Source organism: Lupinus angustifolius, chromosome LG01 (genome assembly GCF_001865875.1).
Source record: "Lupinus angustifolius cultivar Tanjil chromosome LG01, LupAngTanjil_v1.0, whole genome shotgun sequence".
NCBI lineage: Eukaryota > Viridiplantae > Streptophyta > Magnoliopsida > Fabales > Fabaceae > Lupinus > Lupinus angustifolius.
Window position 1 is genome coordinate 18,697,712 of NC_032009.1, and position 17,588 is coordinate 18,715,299.

The following is a 17,588-nucleotide window of genomic DNA, read 5'->3' on the forward strand; positions in this document are numbered from 1 at the left end:
ATATTTGCTTGCAGTCGTAAAGGTTAACGTCCACATTAAAAGCTCCAAATTTATTTTTTTAGGAATTGGAGACTATTATTAAAGATTATTACTAAAATCAAAATAACTTGTAAAAATAAACTTAATTCTTTGCTCAAAATCTTTGGCTAATCTCACAAGTTAGTAACTAAATGAAATAAATATTTGCTATGATTTGCTTCACAATTCACACCAATGTTAATAAACTAAAGTTGGACATTAAAACAAATGAGATATATAAAATTAAAACTATAAAACTATTTCGACCAGACAAAATATAACATGTAATTAATAATTATTAATAAATATATAATTATATGTGGAGAGATTCACTGACTCTAAGAGTAAGTTTTTTAAACGTACTCCTCATCGTAACCATCAATTCTATAGAAATCCAATTGTTTAAATTAATGAGTAGATCTAAACCATTAGATATCCCTAAAATTGATAGTTAGGATGAAGAGTAATGAATCCCCACTCTAATTATATATATTATGATTAGTAATTATATTAAAGTAATATCTACTCGTTTTTTTTTACTGTAGTGAAGCATAATATTGGAGTAGTGTCTCTTTATTTTTTATTTTATTTTAAATGAATAGTCTAATTCGCTACTCATGTTATTCCAAATTAATCCAATTCGACCAGAATTTATTCAAAGTTGTCCAACTACTCATTTGGTTAAAGGGCCAATGGACCTTATCATTGGACCACACCCTTCAGGCATGCAGAAGGGGCCAGTGGACCACCCTAGAATATTAACCTTTGAATGGGTTTGAATTTCTAAATTTATACTACAGCATCATCAATAATCTAATCCTCAAGGCCTCAACATAGAAAACTCATAAGTGGGCATGACTTTTTTCCCACAGCAGAAAAAAGTACTTACAAGAAATAATACACCAACCTAGCTGACCAAAATACAGAGATGAACAATTTTATAGTTCCATATTGAATCAGGAAGAATATAAAATTCAAAAGACAATGTTAGTAATCAACATTCAAACACCTGAATATTTTGGAAATACACAAGCATTGCATTTCTTTTCAGACAATCCTCTCCAATTCCCTTGCATAACTTAGTGTCTGATTGATGAGTTGCAGAGAGGGTATTTCTTTGCAAGGTGCAGATTCTTTTGCCCTTTGGAAAAAGACAAAACCATTCTTAATCTCCCACTCTGGATGCTCCTGCAATCAAGAGATGAAAATAACTCCATTTTGTAAATGAAATAAGAGTTTAATAACTATGCACTATCAGTGTAAAGATTTATATACAATCAGTACATCATTCATCATTCATTTACATTACTTTTTCTGAAGAGTTAACAATGATTAGACATGAATGGTGGATGATGCAGTGACAGTGTATAAAACACATACATTGTCAGTGCATACATTTTTTTCTCATGAAATAATAGTACTATACTTGTTACTAAGTATAAGAAGAAGAAAAATCAAACTCCACAACCAGACACACATGCACCAAGTCAAATAAAATGGCATATAAAAGTTAATGGATACATTTAGATAAATTGGTAAGTCACAACATTAATCACCTCTTTAATATATTCCAAGAGTTCCTGGTCTGAAGAGTAAAGCAATATTTGCTTAGCATCCTTAAGTGATAGAGAGTCATAAGCCTTCTCACTGCATCCAGCTATCTCATCTCTGAAAGTTTAAAAGCAGATACAAACTAATTAGAAGAGTAATTATCATTATAGATGCACAAATGGCAAAATCCTATACAACAACTAAAAAAACCAGTTTAACATCAGCAAATTTGCCATTGCAGGAGGAAAATTGAATAGAATTACAAGAACATAAATAATCACAACTTTTCATGGCAACACTATAGAAATCAAATCAGTTCAACAGACCAAGAATCCAAAACAATTAAACAAGGCCCAACTTCTGAAGTAAAGAAATCTAGCTGGAGTTCAAATTTCTTCTAATTTACACTTCAGATATTTTTTTAAATCTTTGACAAAGATATCCCTGCAAGCATCGCCATTAGACTAACCCCTAAGGCACTAGGAGACCCTCCAAATAATTGCTTTATCCATGGTTTGAACTTAGGCTTGGGAAGGCGGCTCACTTACCACCATACCCAACCCTTGACGGTAATTTATCACTAGACTCCATTCAGTTAGACTATTAAGGGGAATCTATTACCTCACAGTCTTTGCCAAAAGATCCATGAAATAAACATATGTTTCATGTGGCACTGTCTGTCGAGCACTCAAGACACGATTGTAAGCCCCTTCCATAAAAGATTGCTCCAACTCCACAGCATGTTTAATGCAAGGATTATCAAGAGCGGTAGATGAAAGCAATTCCAACTCAGTATGGAATTCAGCAATCCTATTCTGCACAAGTAGTCTCAACAAATTGAGACCTAGTATTGGGTACTCCTGAGGAGATGGTGGAAGACGATTACTGCACCACAGGAAAAGTCTCCATAAAATACAATATCTTGACAGTAAAAAAATTGGGCATAACATCACACACCAATATAGATATTATTTTTCAGTTTCTTGGTATACACTACGCAGGTTTATGTTAAACAAGTGACCAGGAAATGTCCATGGTCTTGTTTGAATAATCAACTGTCCCTAAGTGGAAACAGATATTTTGTAAATGAATAAAGGGAGGCAAGAATTGGTTACAAGGCATCTGTATAGTAAGGTTTCAGCTGGAAGAAATCCCTCTCGAAGGCATCTTGATCCTCAAGTTTCACACTAAGAACAACAGCATGTTCATATATATCCCCTGAAAGTTTCAAAAACCAGCAGGAAACAAACATCTCAATTCTCAAACATAGGACTTCAAGTTTACAATATTCCCTTCATGAAGAAAGTAATTAGTACTTTATTTGATTTCATCAATAATGGCTCATCTTTTCATCGCTTTCAAGCATGTAATATTTTCCAACTTTAAAAACCATTATACTCTTCTCTTTCTCCTCTGATATATAGTAGATCACATCAACCATCTTTCATACATTAAAATAAAGGCTACCTTGTACTTCGACAACATCCAACCATGAAGTTCATAGCAAAGTTATCCTACTAACCATAGTTGAAAGAACCGAAGAACAAACATGATTATTACATTTCAGATCTACTAGTGACTGCCTACTGTGATCGCAGACATGGAAAACAAATTCCAGTTTCAATGACAGAGCTTAAAGCTAAGCTACTGAGTAAAAACTTTCTTTACAATATAAACTATCCAACAAATTTATGATTCACTGGTGTCGTTGTTGATTAAGAGGATACGCTACTACTACTTAAATAAGGAAACTTAGCAATGATAATAGAAAAAATGAATGAGGAAAAAGGGGAGGAAAAACAAACAAGACAGAGTAAATGATTGGAGTGAAGAACGTTACTTGCTATTGTTAATTCATGAACTGCATTAGGTGTATCTTCAAACAACGGTGGAAGGCTTCTGAACTCTGTCAGTAACACCTGAAAGTAAACAATATCACTAAACTAACAGCAAAATACTATCCTGTAGACCAAATCAATAATACCTATGAATTCATGCTTTTTGGCAGAATTATATAAGCTCAATAACTAATTAGACAGTATGCTATATTTTAATCTAAAATCTACAATCAATTACTTTCTTCTTGAGTATCAACTATCAAAACCAAACTCTCATAACAAAATCAGACCTCAAATGCATTATTTCTATAACCATCTGAAACTAAAGCAACCTAGACAAAACCCCTCAATTTTTGAAGTACATGTACATTTTATGCCTTCTTAACCATCCTACTAAACAAATTTGTACCAAAAACTAAGCAATTTAAGGCCTTGCAAAAATACTGTCTTGTAGACAATATGAATAATAGCAATGAATTCAATCTAATTGCAGAATCATATAAACTACATAACAAATAAGACACTCTATTTTTATCTAAAAAAACAAAATCACCATTACTTTGTTCCTTAATATCTATGCCAGAACCTCATAAATCAAATTAGACCCCAAACACAACATTGCTATAACCATCTCAAACTAATTTTTTATACATATTATAGCTTTTTAATCACTCTACAAAAAAAACATTTCAATTTTACTTTAAAGAAACTCAAATTTTCGAAAAACAACTGAATTGAACTTCAAAAACAAAATTTAGGGTTTTGTTTGATTGGGAAGGAAGTACCTTGAGTTCGGAAAGGTGATTGGAGCAGGTTGAATAATCGTTCCTGACAAACGCAGCCTTAAAGCGATCGAAGAATTGAGAAACTTGTGTTAGCTTTGGATCCATTTTGTGCAATGAAATTTCAGTGTTTGGAACGACAATTACCTTTTGCGTTGCGTTCTTCCCTTTGCATCTCTAAGGAAACTTTGCCTGGGCCTTTTCGCCCTTGCCCAAGCCCAACAGAATTAGTTATAAAAGATATTTGGAAGGTGTTGGTCTAGTTGTATAAAGTCTCGCTAAATTCATAGGATATCAAAAAAGTTAATGATTTAATTCCCGAGAATAATATTTGTTGCGATAAATAATCAGGCACGCCGAAAATTATTAATTCCTTATTCAAAAGGGTGATGAATACTCTTATTAAAAACATTTAGTTGGTTTCAACTTTTAAGTTTTTAAAAGTTGTTGTCAATATTATAATTTCTTTAATGTTTCTTTATTAGTATACAAGTTTTACTACGGTTATTGTCTCATGGCCTCAATTGATGCATAAGGTGATGGTAATTATGGTTGTAATGATTAAAGTGATGGTGTTGGCGGCAAAAATGGTTATGATTGGGATGGTGATAGTTAGGGTTGACAACGAACTGAACTAACTCGATATTCGTTTGAAACGAGTCGAACTCGAACTAAAAAAATAAATCGTCTCGGACTTGAGTCGAGTTTCGAGCCAAACCAATCCTTATCAAGCTAAATCGAACTGATCTTTGGTTCGACTCGTTTCCAGCCCTAACGATGACTCCTTTTGAGGGTATGGTAGTCATGGTTGGGGTGATGGTAATGGTGGTCAAGTCATGAGGTTGGGCCGATAGTAACGAAAATAGGAACACTGGTCGGTGTTATATATGGCAATAGTGAATGGTTGTCGAGATAGTTATAATTATAATAGCAATTATAGTGACACTGGAAATAATGGTCGAGGTGATGATATTGGTAGCGGCATTGATCGTGAAGATGGTTGGGCAACCATGCCATATAAAATGGATATAATAATCATTTACCATGATTAATATTTTCATTACAAATTTACTAAAACTCTTGCATGAACATGTAAAGTATCTATTTTTCTTTCTCTTGTTGTATTGTTTGGAAGTTTTTTTCGTAGATTATTTGTGCCTAATAGTACAAAAAATGCAAAATAGTAAACAACCATATAGATAGGAAAATCCCATCCATGTGGATCTTTATGGATGTGCTTTTACTTTAATATTTGTATATTGTTTTATAGAAGGAAAAAAGTTACGTAGACATATATATATATATATATATATAACACGTTATATTATGAGACAAGTGAACTTTATTTTTTTATATTTATATTATCCATAATAATTGTTTAGAATTTAATTTTAATTAAAAATGTTTTTTTGATGTGTTGTCACTATTTGATTAGTTTTTCTACATATGTACATTCACATAAGTTTTTCTAAGCAACAAAGAAGTTTTTAAAAAATCTTCACAAGAATGTAGGAAAAAAAAAATATACAACAGTATAAGAGTTTTTTTACATTATTATTTTGGGAAATTCAAAACCAATTTCTCTCCTCTGCGTGTTGCGGAAGCGGCAAATGGATAAATAAAATAGAGAAGAGTAGAAGAATAACACCAAAAATTTTAACGTGGAAAAACCTTCTCAATGTGAGAAGGGGAGAACCACAGGACCTAGTCCAGAAAATATTTCCACTATATAAAGTATGATTACAATATTTGACTCTTTCTTACAAAGAGGATAACACTTAATCTCATCTAAAAAAGATGGAAATACAAACTCTCTAGTATCTCATACTATGTGGATATAAATTCTCTCACTTTCTCTTTATGTTGTTTTTCTTACTTGCTTGTTATATGTCTTCCTCACAAGTCCCCCCTATATATATAGTCAAGGGGAGGAAGGGTTCATCATAAAGACATAGTGAATGATTAATTGATGTCATACTTTTCAAGACACTTTGAAAAGTGCTAGTCCAACTTTATAAGTTAAACTTCATAATCACAAGACTCAAGGAGTAATTTCAAGACCTTCGAATAACAATCATTGAATTATTCAATGGTTCATCTACCAAGATTCATTGGTTTTGCTTCTACATCAATTAAGACGGATTCCCAACAGTTATAACATTATTTATCATTCATTTCCAATTATCGTTGACTTTTCAAATAAATAATTCAAATAGATGATGAATAATTCACTCTTCTTATTGATGTAGAGGGATGTTTAATTTTTTGATCTTATATTCACAGGGTACAATGTACATATATACAAATATATATGCAAGAAGAAACTTTCATGCAAAGGTTCATCTCTATCTTTTCATACAAATGACCAAATCTTTTTTTTATACTCATTGGTAGACTTCGACATGTAAATTTTTGTTAGGATATTCAAAGTGTAAATCCAAATAAATACTTAAGGAAGAAGAAAGTTACATCAATTATTCATCCATATAGTCTAATTTGCATAATATCTATATTATGGTATAAATATTTATTAATGATTATCCTCCGCCATTTATTTATGTATTTTTCTTTTATTTAAAAATTAAAAAAATCCTACATTATTAATTTATTATTGTATATACTTTTTATGATAAAAATTTATTTTATTTCATCTATTATCCCACAAATTGTATCACTACATGTATCATTAGTTATAATTGGTCAAAAAAATAATTATTTATTAATTTTTAACTTAATATTTTTTCAATTAATCATAAGCGTGTGGTGTATAGCACAATTTTTTGGTTGAAACTTGAAAGATGTTTTAACAAACAAAAAACATGCTAAAAAATCAACCGCTAGGATTGACTAAAATATCTCTTAGGAACTTTGCACCGTTGATGAAAATGCATCACCATCTTTTTTCATATATGAAAATCGAATATTTGAACACAATCGCTTATTGCAAACGCGAACCCTTAATTTGTGAGTGGTGATTCAGAAGAACCCCAAATCTTTCAAATCAGCTAGGGTTTCTTCTACTCACTTAACCAACAAAAAAAAATGGTATGTTCATATTCCAACTTACTCTTTCTTTCTCTAATTTCTCGAGAAACAAACAGAAATTAGTGGTTTTGATTTCAATTATACTTTGCCTATAGTATAAAGTTCTGTTTTTTTTGGTGTCCCAATGATTTCTAGTTCAAAAAGTTATGCATTTGAGTATATTTTTCTGCTTAAGGGCTCCTTTGTTTCCGATATAAAAAAGTGATTTTTAGATATTCTAAAAAAGTTATTTGACAAAAAAGTGATTTTTCTCAAAAGATGAAAATTATGGTTTCTCATAAAAGCTGAATGTTAGTTTGTTAGTTATTAGTGAAAGATCAGCTACACAAGTATGTGAATGTCAGAACTCAGAAGTGATTGCTCTATTAAATCACTTTTTATTTATTTATGAAAAAAAAGCAGAAAAAAATGATCCCTTAATTTTTGGGTTTCTGGTGTTTATGTTTCTATATCTAACTGCAAATTTCAGGCTGATCCTGAGTTGGAAGCAATCAGACAGAGAAGGATGCAGGAACTTATGGGTCGGCAAGGCACGGTTAGATATCTTTGCCTTATGTTTTAGATTTATTTTTTCACAGTAGAGAGTGAGATTTTTCTTGTAATGATGTTTGATAACTTGACATTGCTGATCAGAATTTTTTTATCAAAAAAATTATTAGGGAAATCAACAGAACTCTGAACAGCAGACAGCGCAGGAGGATGCGAAGAGGTTAGTTTCTGATTATAGATTTATTGAACTATTGTATAATTGGCATGCCTCTTGTTTCAGAATTACACTGGCCTTCGTTAAGGTTATGTTGTAAGTTTTGTCACTTAATGGCAACATAATATGGGAGGTCAATGTAATTTATGAAAAAGAAAGGATGTTAAGTGTGATTAAGTTAAACCTCTAGGGGTGGTAGTGTAATTTCCCTTTACATAAATTATTCTTTTCAGTTGCATAGATTTTACCTTAGAGATTTGTTATTCCATTTATCATTCATATGCGCTCTTTATATATTGTTTGATGGAATACGAATGATGATTGATCTAAATATCGAAAAAATAATTTAGGGAAGCAGAGGAACGAAGACAAATGCTGCTTAGTCAGATATTGTCTGCTGAAGCACGAGAAAGACGTAAGTTGACTACTAAGTTCAGAGCATAATCTTGCCTTCTTAGATGCTAATTTACTTTTTTATCTATCATATTACTCTTGTTTTTCCTTGAAGACTTAGTTGGATTTATGACTGTATATAAAAATGACATGATTTACTTTCGTTTTGGTGCATTATACTGTCGTTAGAAGATAAAAGTCGAACTTTTGTTTTTCATTTGCAATTGAATAATATTTCAATCCTATATTCAATGAACACACTAATGAATACAGAGAATTATGTTAGGCATCAGGGCATAGTTGTTACTTGTTTATTAGTATTGTCATATTGTGTTTTTTGTACTTGTTGTATAGCTATGTTAAACTTTCGTATATCATATTCACATTATGTGGTGTATTTTGACAAACTCAATGTATTATATATAGAAGTAAATGTATTATCATAAAACATATACATTAGACATGATAGTAAATAGGATATCATATTACTAGATACCTGTGACTTGCTGTGACTGTAAACTTTTTTCCACCAGAATATATACAAAAATGAACCCTATCAAAAAGATATTAATTAGTATATATATCAGTATGCGGATACAGGTATTGTTCCTAGATAGCTTAGTTTCTGTCGTGATACATACCGAAGTGTAACTTTGATGAGTGCTCTTGTACTGGTAGCAAATAAGTAGCAATTCTCTCTCTCCCTCCTCCCACTCGCTGTGTTTGTTTTTAGACATACTTGTCTAAGCTCGATACATGCCCTCTGAGTCCGAGGATGTCATAGTTTGACTGGAGTTGCTACAGTGCTTGTTAACTTCTTCACTGTAATCATGTAGGATTTGAGTAGCGAAGTTTGAAACATACAGATTTATTTTCGTGAATATTAATTCTAACATATTTAGTCCTACTTCATGAGACAATTAGAGAAATGATAATGAATAATAGTTGAAAGAACAGTGTGTTATACTATACATCAGGCATCATGATGGGATTTATCTGTATTAATTGGGTCTTTTATTGTCATCTGGATTTGGAGTAATCTGGGTATAATCAACATATGTTAAGTAAATTATAATTACAATTACTTGGTTTTTAGTGATTTAATGATTGCTTGGTTATAAACGTAGAGTTTAACTATACAAGTTTGTTTCGGAGACTTAGACCTGATGTAAGAATTTAAAATGTTCCTAAAATTCCATTTCTCTCTACTAATTGTAATTCCCTTTCACAATCCGTGTTTCTCTCTTCCTCACTGTCTTGTTCACTTCCCTTCCTACCTTTTCCCGTTCCACATTAAATTGAATTGTTGATTCACATTTTTGCCTTGAGATTTATTTGCTAATTTTAATGAAATCAGAAAGGAAACATTGTACATGGATCTAAGAGGCTGAGTTATGAATATATAGTGTTGAAAAGTTGACCAGGGTCATTTTAGCTTATAACTATATTTTGTTGGCAAGGAAGCCTGGGGCTTTGTTATCATCACTTAGCATGACATGCAGAAAAGACAAACAGATAGCTAAAAATATCATATTTGCCAATGTATCTCAATAATCCAATGAAAAATTGAAAGCATGAAGCATTTGGCTATATGTAATGGGCTTTCTGACATTTTTTTAAACTTCTCCCACTATATGTAGTTGCTCGAATTGCTTTGGTGAAACCTGAGAAAGCCAGAGGCGTTGAAGATGTTATATTGAGAGCTGCTCAAATGGGTCAGATAGCTGAAAAGGTATGTTTGATCCCGTCTTTCGCTGTAACTTATCAGAAGCTGATGTTGGTAACATCCGTAATGAGCTTTTTTTGTATGATGTGTAGTATACTTCTAGTTTCACCATTTATTTGTTCAATCAATATATCCAGCAAAGGTTCTTAATCCATACTTGCATGTCTTCACATGGCAAATGTTAATTAGGATTTATAAAATTTGGCTACATGCCAAACAATTGGGAAAGAAATCAGCTATGATGTACTTGCATGTAATTGGGAAAGAAATCAATTTGTAATATGCATGCAAGGAAGTTGGTTTCTGATGATCACTTACTTGAATTAAATTTTGGTTTCAGTTTATTTGACAGTTCTAACGGTGATAATATGTATATAATATGTCGGACGATGATTTTAGTCATGATTCCTTTAAAAAAATGGTTTTAATCATGACAACCAATACCATCCTTTAAATAAAAAGGGGTTACCCAATGCATAATGCTCTCACTTAGTAAGGTCTGAGGAGGATAGATGTATACAGCCTTACACTGCATGTGGGGAGGCTGGTTCCAGGATTTGAAGGCAAATAAAACTCCCATTCCAAAATGCGAAAAACTCTCTCCCCGCGTGTGTGTATATATATATATATATATATGGAATTGTAGAAAAAAAGACATTGTCTATCTGTAAAGTTGAAGTACCTGGCCCATGTGAGGCATTGTTGTATCTACTCTGCCTCATCTTTTCAATCTTATTATATTTAGGTTTCTGAAGAAAGACTCATATCACTGTTGGAGCAAATAAACAACCAAACATCAAGGCAGACAAAAGTTACAGTAAGATATAGAATCTTGATTATAATCCCCTACTCTCAAACTTCATACATTCATGATCTGATTTATTTTCTGCTTTTGCAGATACAGAGGCGTCGAAATGTTCTTGAGGATGATGATTAGCTTTCATTGTCTCTTCAAGCAATGTGTTGAGTACCAATTTCATGCTTTGTGATGTAATTTACTTTCAGTATAACATTAGTGGATTTGAAGTATATGTTTCATTTTTAAGGCCTCCTAAACTATAAAACTTGAAGAACTTAAAGCAATATTCTGGCATAGTCATTTGTAAAACAGTTTCTAACTTTTTATGATGGCATCAAAGTTGAAGATATACCCTGAAAATAATTTATTGCTTGAACCCTTTGAATGTAATGATCACAAGACATCACTGTATGTGAATGCTCATTCAATGAGACTTGGTGTTATAGCTCAAGTTGATTTAATGTTATCTTTGTTATTCATGGTTTGGTGATTGGAGTTATTGTTAGTTAGTTGTATATTGAAGAGTGTAATACTAGGCTGAAACAATTATTAGCAGTTAGTATATCATTCAACACTCAATGATGATTAAAAGTGAAGAGTAAATATTTAATCTGATCCTTCCTTCAAAATTTTCACGTATATTAGTTTAATCTCTCAAAAATAAGAAAATGGTCTCCAAAAATATTATGTGTCAAAAAACTATTAGAGGCGTCCGGTAAACAAAAATTGAAGGTAATTTATAGTTTTTAAAAAGGGAGCTTGTAGTGGTAGATTTTAAAAAGTGAAAGTAATTTTCAATAATTTGTTTTTCTATTGTTGAAATTACTATTTTTTATTGCTTAATGTATGATAGTCATATTTATTGATTTCATTCTTTTCAAATTTATCTAGGTAGGTATTACTTGGTGGATAATGGATATTCATATAGGGAAGCATATATGGTATCATATCCAAAAATAAGGTACTATCAATCATAACTTTAAACAAAGTCATCTAATAATGCTTAAGAAGCTTTTAATCATACACATTCATAGTTGTATTGATAAATTATTTGGAGTCTTAGAGAAAAGATGGAACGAAATGTCACATTATAGCATGAAGACCCAAATCAATATTATTATGGATGTATTTACATTGCATAATTATATTTGCATGATATACTCTTTAATAAGTTAGAACAACATTAAAATTATATATCACAAGATGAATATGAAGATATCAATTATAAAACTTCGAATCAGACAAATTCTATAATGATAAAAGAACGTGGCATGATTTCTCGCTTATTATGAGAATTAATGAAATAATTTATTTTCTTTTCAAAAAAAATTGCAACGAATAAATTGTTTTTCAATAGATTTTTTGTGATGTATATCTTTGAACTATATATAGTATCATTGATAGAAGAATATTATAAGCTTATGTACCTTAATTTCATTTTTGAAAAAATATAGAAAACAAAAAATCTTAAAATAAAATAAAAATAAATAAAATATTACATATCCAACTATAACTAAAATATAAAACTAAGTAGCTATTTTAAATTATCTATGTATTCAATTACTTCAATTAATAAATGAGAAGATAGATAGTAAATAAATAATGTATATTATTTTCTAAATTTCAACTAGTTACAAAGCTTGTTTTACCGAACAACTCTAGTTTAATAAGCTATCTCCAAGCTTCCGGCTATTACTACCTTTACAACTACAAGCTAGTTTTCCCAAACAAAATTTGATATGAACTAATTTGACCATAAGTAGGATTAATTTGACCTATACTTGATATTCTTATTATCATTTTGGGGTTTTCAAATTTTGTAATACATGTGAAAATTTTGAGAAACCAAAATATGTATTTACTCAAAAATAAAATGTAAATAATACATTAATAATGTATAAATCTATTATATTGTTACTGCATATATTTTTTCAATATATAGCAAAAGGGGATGACTTAATTTGTGGAAAGCATTACAATTTCTTAAAAAAGTTATCAAGGAATACTATTAAAAATTAATTCAAAATATCATGTCATAGATAAGATAATTAAAAGAGAAAAACAGTCATAACCAAAATTTATGTCATATAACTTTAAAGAAATAATAAGTTGTACAAAAATACTTACACTTTTGCTCACTTATTTTTATCATTTTATACTCTTATTTTTTATCTTATTTCAACCACTTAACTTTTTCAAGTTACTCTATTTATTAAATTTTTGTTATTACCATAACTTACAACAATTCTAAATGGTATAAAATGTATTTATTGGTTGAGTCATGACCAAATCGCTTTCTTTAAGACGTTTTGTAGCACTGGAAAAAATGTCCAAGCAAACTATTAACCACATTGTCCACAGAATAAAACAAATCAGTTCTTTGTTATCGAATTCTCGCTCCATTATAAGAATCAATCTCGAATACATCCACCACAATATCAGTCAGTGCCAATTCTTGAAATGCCCACAATATGGCTCCTCTGTCAATTTTATTTTCTCACAATCTGATTATCAGTGTCACTTCTCAAAATTCTCAAATTTCACAACCAATGCCAATTCTTAATATCACATAAAGAAAGGGGGAGAAACATGTCAGAAATGTGTCGATAGAAATTATGAGGGAGAAATTTTTTGAATAAGAACATACTCAACTTGGGACAAGAAAATATGAGGGAGAAAGAATTTGAATAAGAACATACTCAACTTGAGACAAGAAAATATGAAGGATGAGACTTCTATTTATAACATGATATTTTTTCAATTTCCTCCACCATCCAATGTGAGACTTGAGAGTATTTTTTCCAAGTTCCTCCACCATTCCAGAATTTATGTGGTCTCAATAAGATTGTGTGCAAACAAAAGTGTTACGTGACTTGAACTTTTTCACAGTGAATAAAATCTAGATTTTACTAGAGCGATTCATAGTTTTGAACTTTATCTCCAACATCAAACCACACACAACCTTTTCAATGGTGGATTCTGTAAAGCCTGTACTTTAGAGGTCAAGCATGTCTTTCTCAGTATAATGAATGCTCTAGAAATTTATGCCCCTAATTTATTGTCAATGATGCTAGCATACTCAGTTTGTCTTACACCTTCACCATGTTCTTAAAAAGTTTTACACTTTGATCATATAGTGTGCTAGCAGGTTTATAGACAAAATATTTATATTTCTTTAACATCTTTTCCACATAGTGAGATTGATCCAAATAAATTCCTTCTTTTGACCTAGTAATTTTTATACCAAAGATTATACTTGTCTCTCCAAGGTCTTTCACGTCAAAGTTGTTACACAATAATGATTTCACATTATTCACAATATGAATGTTGAAACCAAATATGAGCATGTTATATGGGTAGAGACATATGATAGTGCAAATATCATTTTCTGATTTATAATAAATGTATTTGCCGCTTTCATTCACCTTAAACTCATTCGAGATAATTAAGTTGTTAAACTTTTCATGCCATAGTTTAGGTGTTTGCTTAAGACCATACATCGACTTGTCTAACTTGCAAACCTTATTTTCTTGCCCATGTATTACAAAACCTTCAAGTTATTTCATATAGGTTTTTCTTCTAATTCACCATTTAAAAAACGGTCTTAACATCCATTTGATGTATTACTAAATCATTTATCACAAAGAGCGATATTAGTACTCTAATTATTGTTATTCTAGTAATAGGTGAAAATGTGTCGAAGAAATCTACATTATTCCTTCGCTTGAAACCCTTGGCTACAAGGCGAACTTTGTATTTATCCACCATGTCATCGAGTTTCAGTTTCTTTTTCAATACTCACTTACAACCAATAGATTTGTAACCAGGAGGCAAGTCAACTAAATGTCATGTCTTGTTAGACTCTAGAAAATCCATTTCATTATTTATGGTTTCTTGCCACAAATCAGCATCTGAAGAAGTCAAAGCTTCTTGGAGAGTTGATGGATCCTCCTCCAATGTATAGACCATATAATCAGGTTCATACTTATTAATAGTTTTTGCTCTCTTATTTCTTCTAGGTTTTATTTTCAACTCTTCATTTTTATCATTATCTCTAATCACAAGTATGTGGCTAGTTGATGTGCCCATAATATTCCTTAGTTTAAAAAATAATTTTTTTCATTGAAGTCAACATCGTCAAACTCAATGATCACTTTGGCATTAAGGTCATAAAACTTGTACATCTTGATGTTTACAACATACACAATGAATACACATTTATAGGCTCCACTTGCGAGTTTAAATCTTTAGAGACATACTCTCATGAATGATTTCATGAACAATTCTCTATATCTCATTGGATTGAGACTTTACTGATTTATCATCAATCATATAATATTTGAGGTAATGACTAACAACATACTTTTTAGTCTCAACTTTCTCAATATCATATTTTCTTTCTCAAGTGTGTACCAAGTTAACTTGGCAGACTTGTATAAGGTTGTAGTAATCACCAAGATCATGACAGAACACATTCAAAATGAAACTCTTGCAAATTTAATCATTTTCATTCTAGGAAGCTATATCAATAGCTAGTTTATCCTTCTCATTTTCTTTCAGCTTTTTCTGGCACAACTATACATTAGTTTTCAAAATGTGGATAACTTTTCTCATTTCATCTTATGTAGTGACCGTTTGAAATTAGCCCCATCAAACTGAAATGATTTGTTAAGGTCAAAGGTGCAGGACCTAGTAATATTCTCTACGAATATTATTGCAGTAAGAAACATCCTAAAATTGTTGTTACTGTAGCGTACAACAATTTTAAATGACACGAAAGAATACTTACTACCTTAGTCACAATCAGATCGCTCTCTTTAAGAGTTTTGTGGCACTGCTAAAAACGTTTCAAGCAGACTATCAACAATGAAACCTCCAGGATAAAATAGTTCAGTTTTATGTTATCGGATTCTTACTGCACTGTAAGAAATGGTCCCAAATACACCCACCACAATATGACTAACAATGATAATTCTCAAAATGACCAAAATATGGCTAACCGTGCCAATTATATTTCCCCACAATGTGACTACTATAGCACCAGTTCTCGAAATTCTTACAATTTGGCAACCAATGTCAATTCATATTGCCATAGAAAGAAAAGGGAGAAACATGTCAGAAATGCGTTAGCACAAATTATGAGGGAGAATGAAGAAGTCGAGTAAGAACGTACTCAACTTGGGACAAGAAAGTATGAAAGGTGACACTTCTATTTATAACATGAGATTTTTTCCAAGTTCCTCTACCATCCAATGTGGGACATGGGAGTATTTTTCAAAATTCTTCCTAAATGGGACTTATGAGTTTTTTATTTATTTCACACCCAAAAGCTCTTACTAATGACTTCAAACAAAATAAATTCCGACATTAAGTACTATTATCTAATCATAGGCATTTTAGTAATTTCCATGGTGTCACAAAGATATTGTTGTATTTTTGTCGAATTAGGTGTATTATGTTAATTTCCATGTCAATAAGGGCATTCAGCTCATTTATCACCTCCTATCATATGCATTGCTTGTTATAGTCTCTCATGAGTCAAACTACTTTCCATTACATGAGAGTATGGATGGCAAAAAAATCTAACTTGTAGGTATATATGGATATACCCATAATGAGTACCCACAATAATAGTTAATGAGTGAGAACAAGTTTTATGATCACGTCATGTAGATACTTGCATATTTATAAAAGTTATTTCCCAACATTAAACATCCTTTACATGTTGTCTTATCTTATACTGCACTATCCAATGCACGTATGCACCACAACCTATCCATTGTTGCCCACATTGAACCCAAAACTTATAAACAAGTTATTCAATCACCTTCTTGGATCAAAGCCATGAATGAAGAAATAGAAGCCTTAAACCTGAACAACACCTGGACCCTTGTTCCTTTCCCACATGATAAAAGAGCCATCGGCTCTAAACGAGTTTATAAACTGAAATTCCATTCTGATGGAAGTATTGAAAGGCACAAGGCTAGACTTGTTGTCAAAGGTTACACTGAAACATAATGATTAAATTACTATGACACATTTGCAACAATCGTCAAACTAACCACAATGAGGCTACTCTTGGCACTTGGTGCTACACAAGGGTGGATATTACAACAACTTGATGTGAATAATGTATTCCAATATGGCTACCTTGATGTAGATGTTTACATGAATCGTCCTCCAAGTCTCACTACCACTACACCTAACCTTGTGTGCAAACTCAAAAAATCCTTGTATGACTTGAAACAAGTAAAATGCAGTGGTTTGCCAAATTATCCACAACCTTATATTTTATAGGTTACACACAATCCCACCATGACCACTCACTATTTTATAGGTTACAAACAATCCCACCATGATACCCAGGAAATCTCTCATGTGAAACAATACTTGCATAATCTGTTCAAAATTAAAGACTTAGGGAACCTGAAATATTTGCCTAGCCTTGAGGTTTCAAGATCCAAGCAAGGCATATCTTTGTGTCAAAGGAAGTTTGCATTGGATCTCCTTTCTGACACTGGCTTCCTTAGTTCTAAGCATGTTCCCACCCATATGGTTAAAACCATTCACCTTCACCATTAAAATAGTGCACCATAAAGTTTTTCTACACTGTCGGCACACCATTTATCACTTATTTATATTACTTTTGTTTGAAGTCAACAATAATTAACATATGAATGGTAGATGATTTGCTGACAGTGTAAAAAAATACTTACACTATTAGTATATATAT

The 17,588-nt window shown here is 31.4% G+C and overlaps 2 protein-coding genes across 2 annotated transcripts; one reads left to right on the forward strand and one right to left on the reverse strand.

The window, feature by feature from the left end:
- LOC109350938 (26S proteasome non-ATPase regulatory subunit 8 homolog A-like) lies at positions 797–4,409 on the reverse strand. The gene is made up of 6 exons (XM_019592253.1): positions 4,193–4,409; positions 3,410–3,488; positions 2,685–2,787; positions 2,191–2,454; positions 1,575–1,686; positions 797–1,206 (listed from the first exon to the last, which is right to left on the reverse strand). Exons 1-6 carry the CDS (start codon positions 4,295–4,297, stop codon positions 1,066–1,068), a joined length of 804 nt encoding a protein of 267 aa, XP_019447798.1. The 5' UTR covers positions 4,298–4,409; the 3' UTR covers positions 797–1,065.
- On the forward strand, positions 7,097–11,233 carry LOC109350949 (DNA-binding protein DDB_G0278111-like). Its single transcript, XM_019592261.1, has 7 exons — positions 7,097–7,234; positions 7,704–7,769; positions 7,894–7,943; positions 8,288–8,352; positions 9,971–10,062; positions 10,802–10,873; positions 10,955–11,233. Exons 1-7 carry the CDS (start codon positions 7,232–7,234, stop codon positions 10,991–10,993), a joined length of 387 nt encoding a protein of 128 aa, XP_019447806.1. The 5' UTR covers positions 7,097–7,231; the 3' UTR covers positions 10,994–11,233.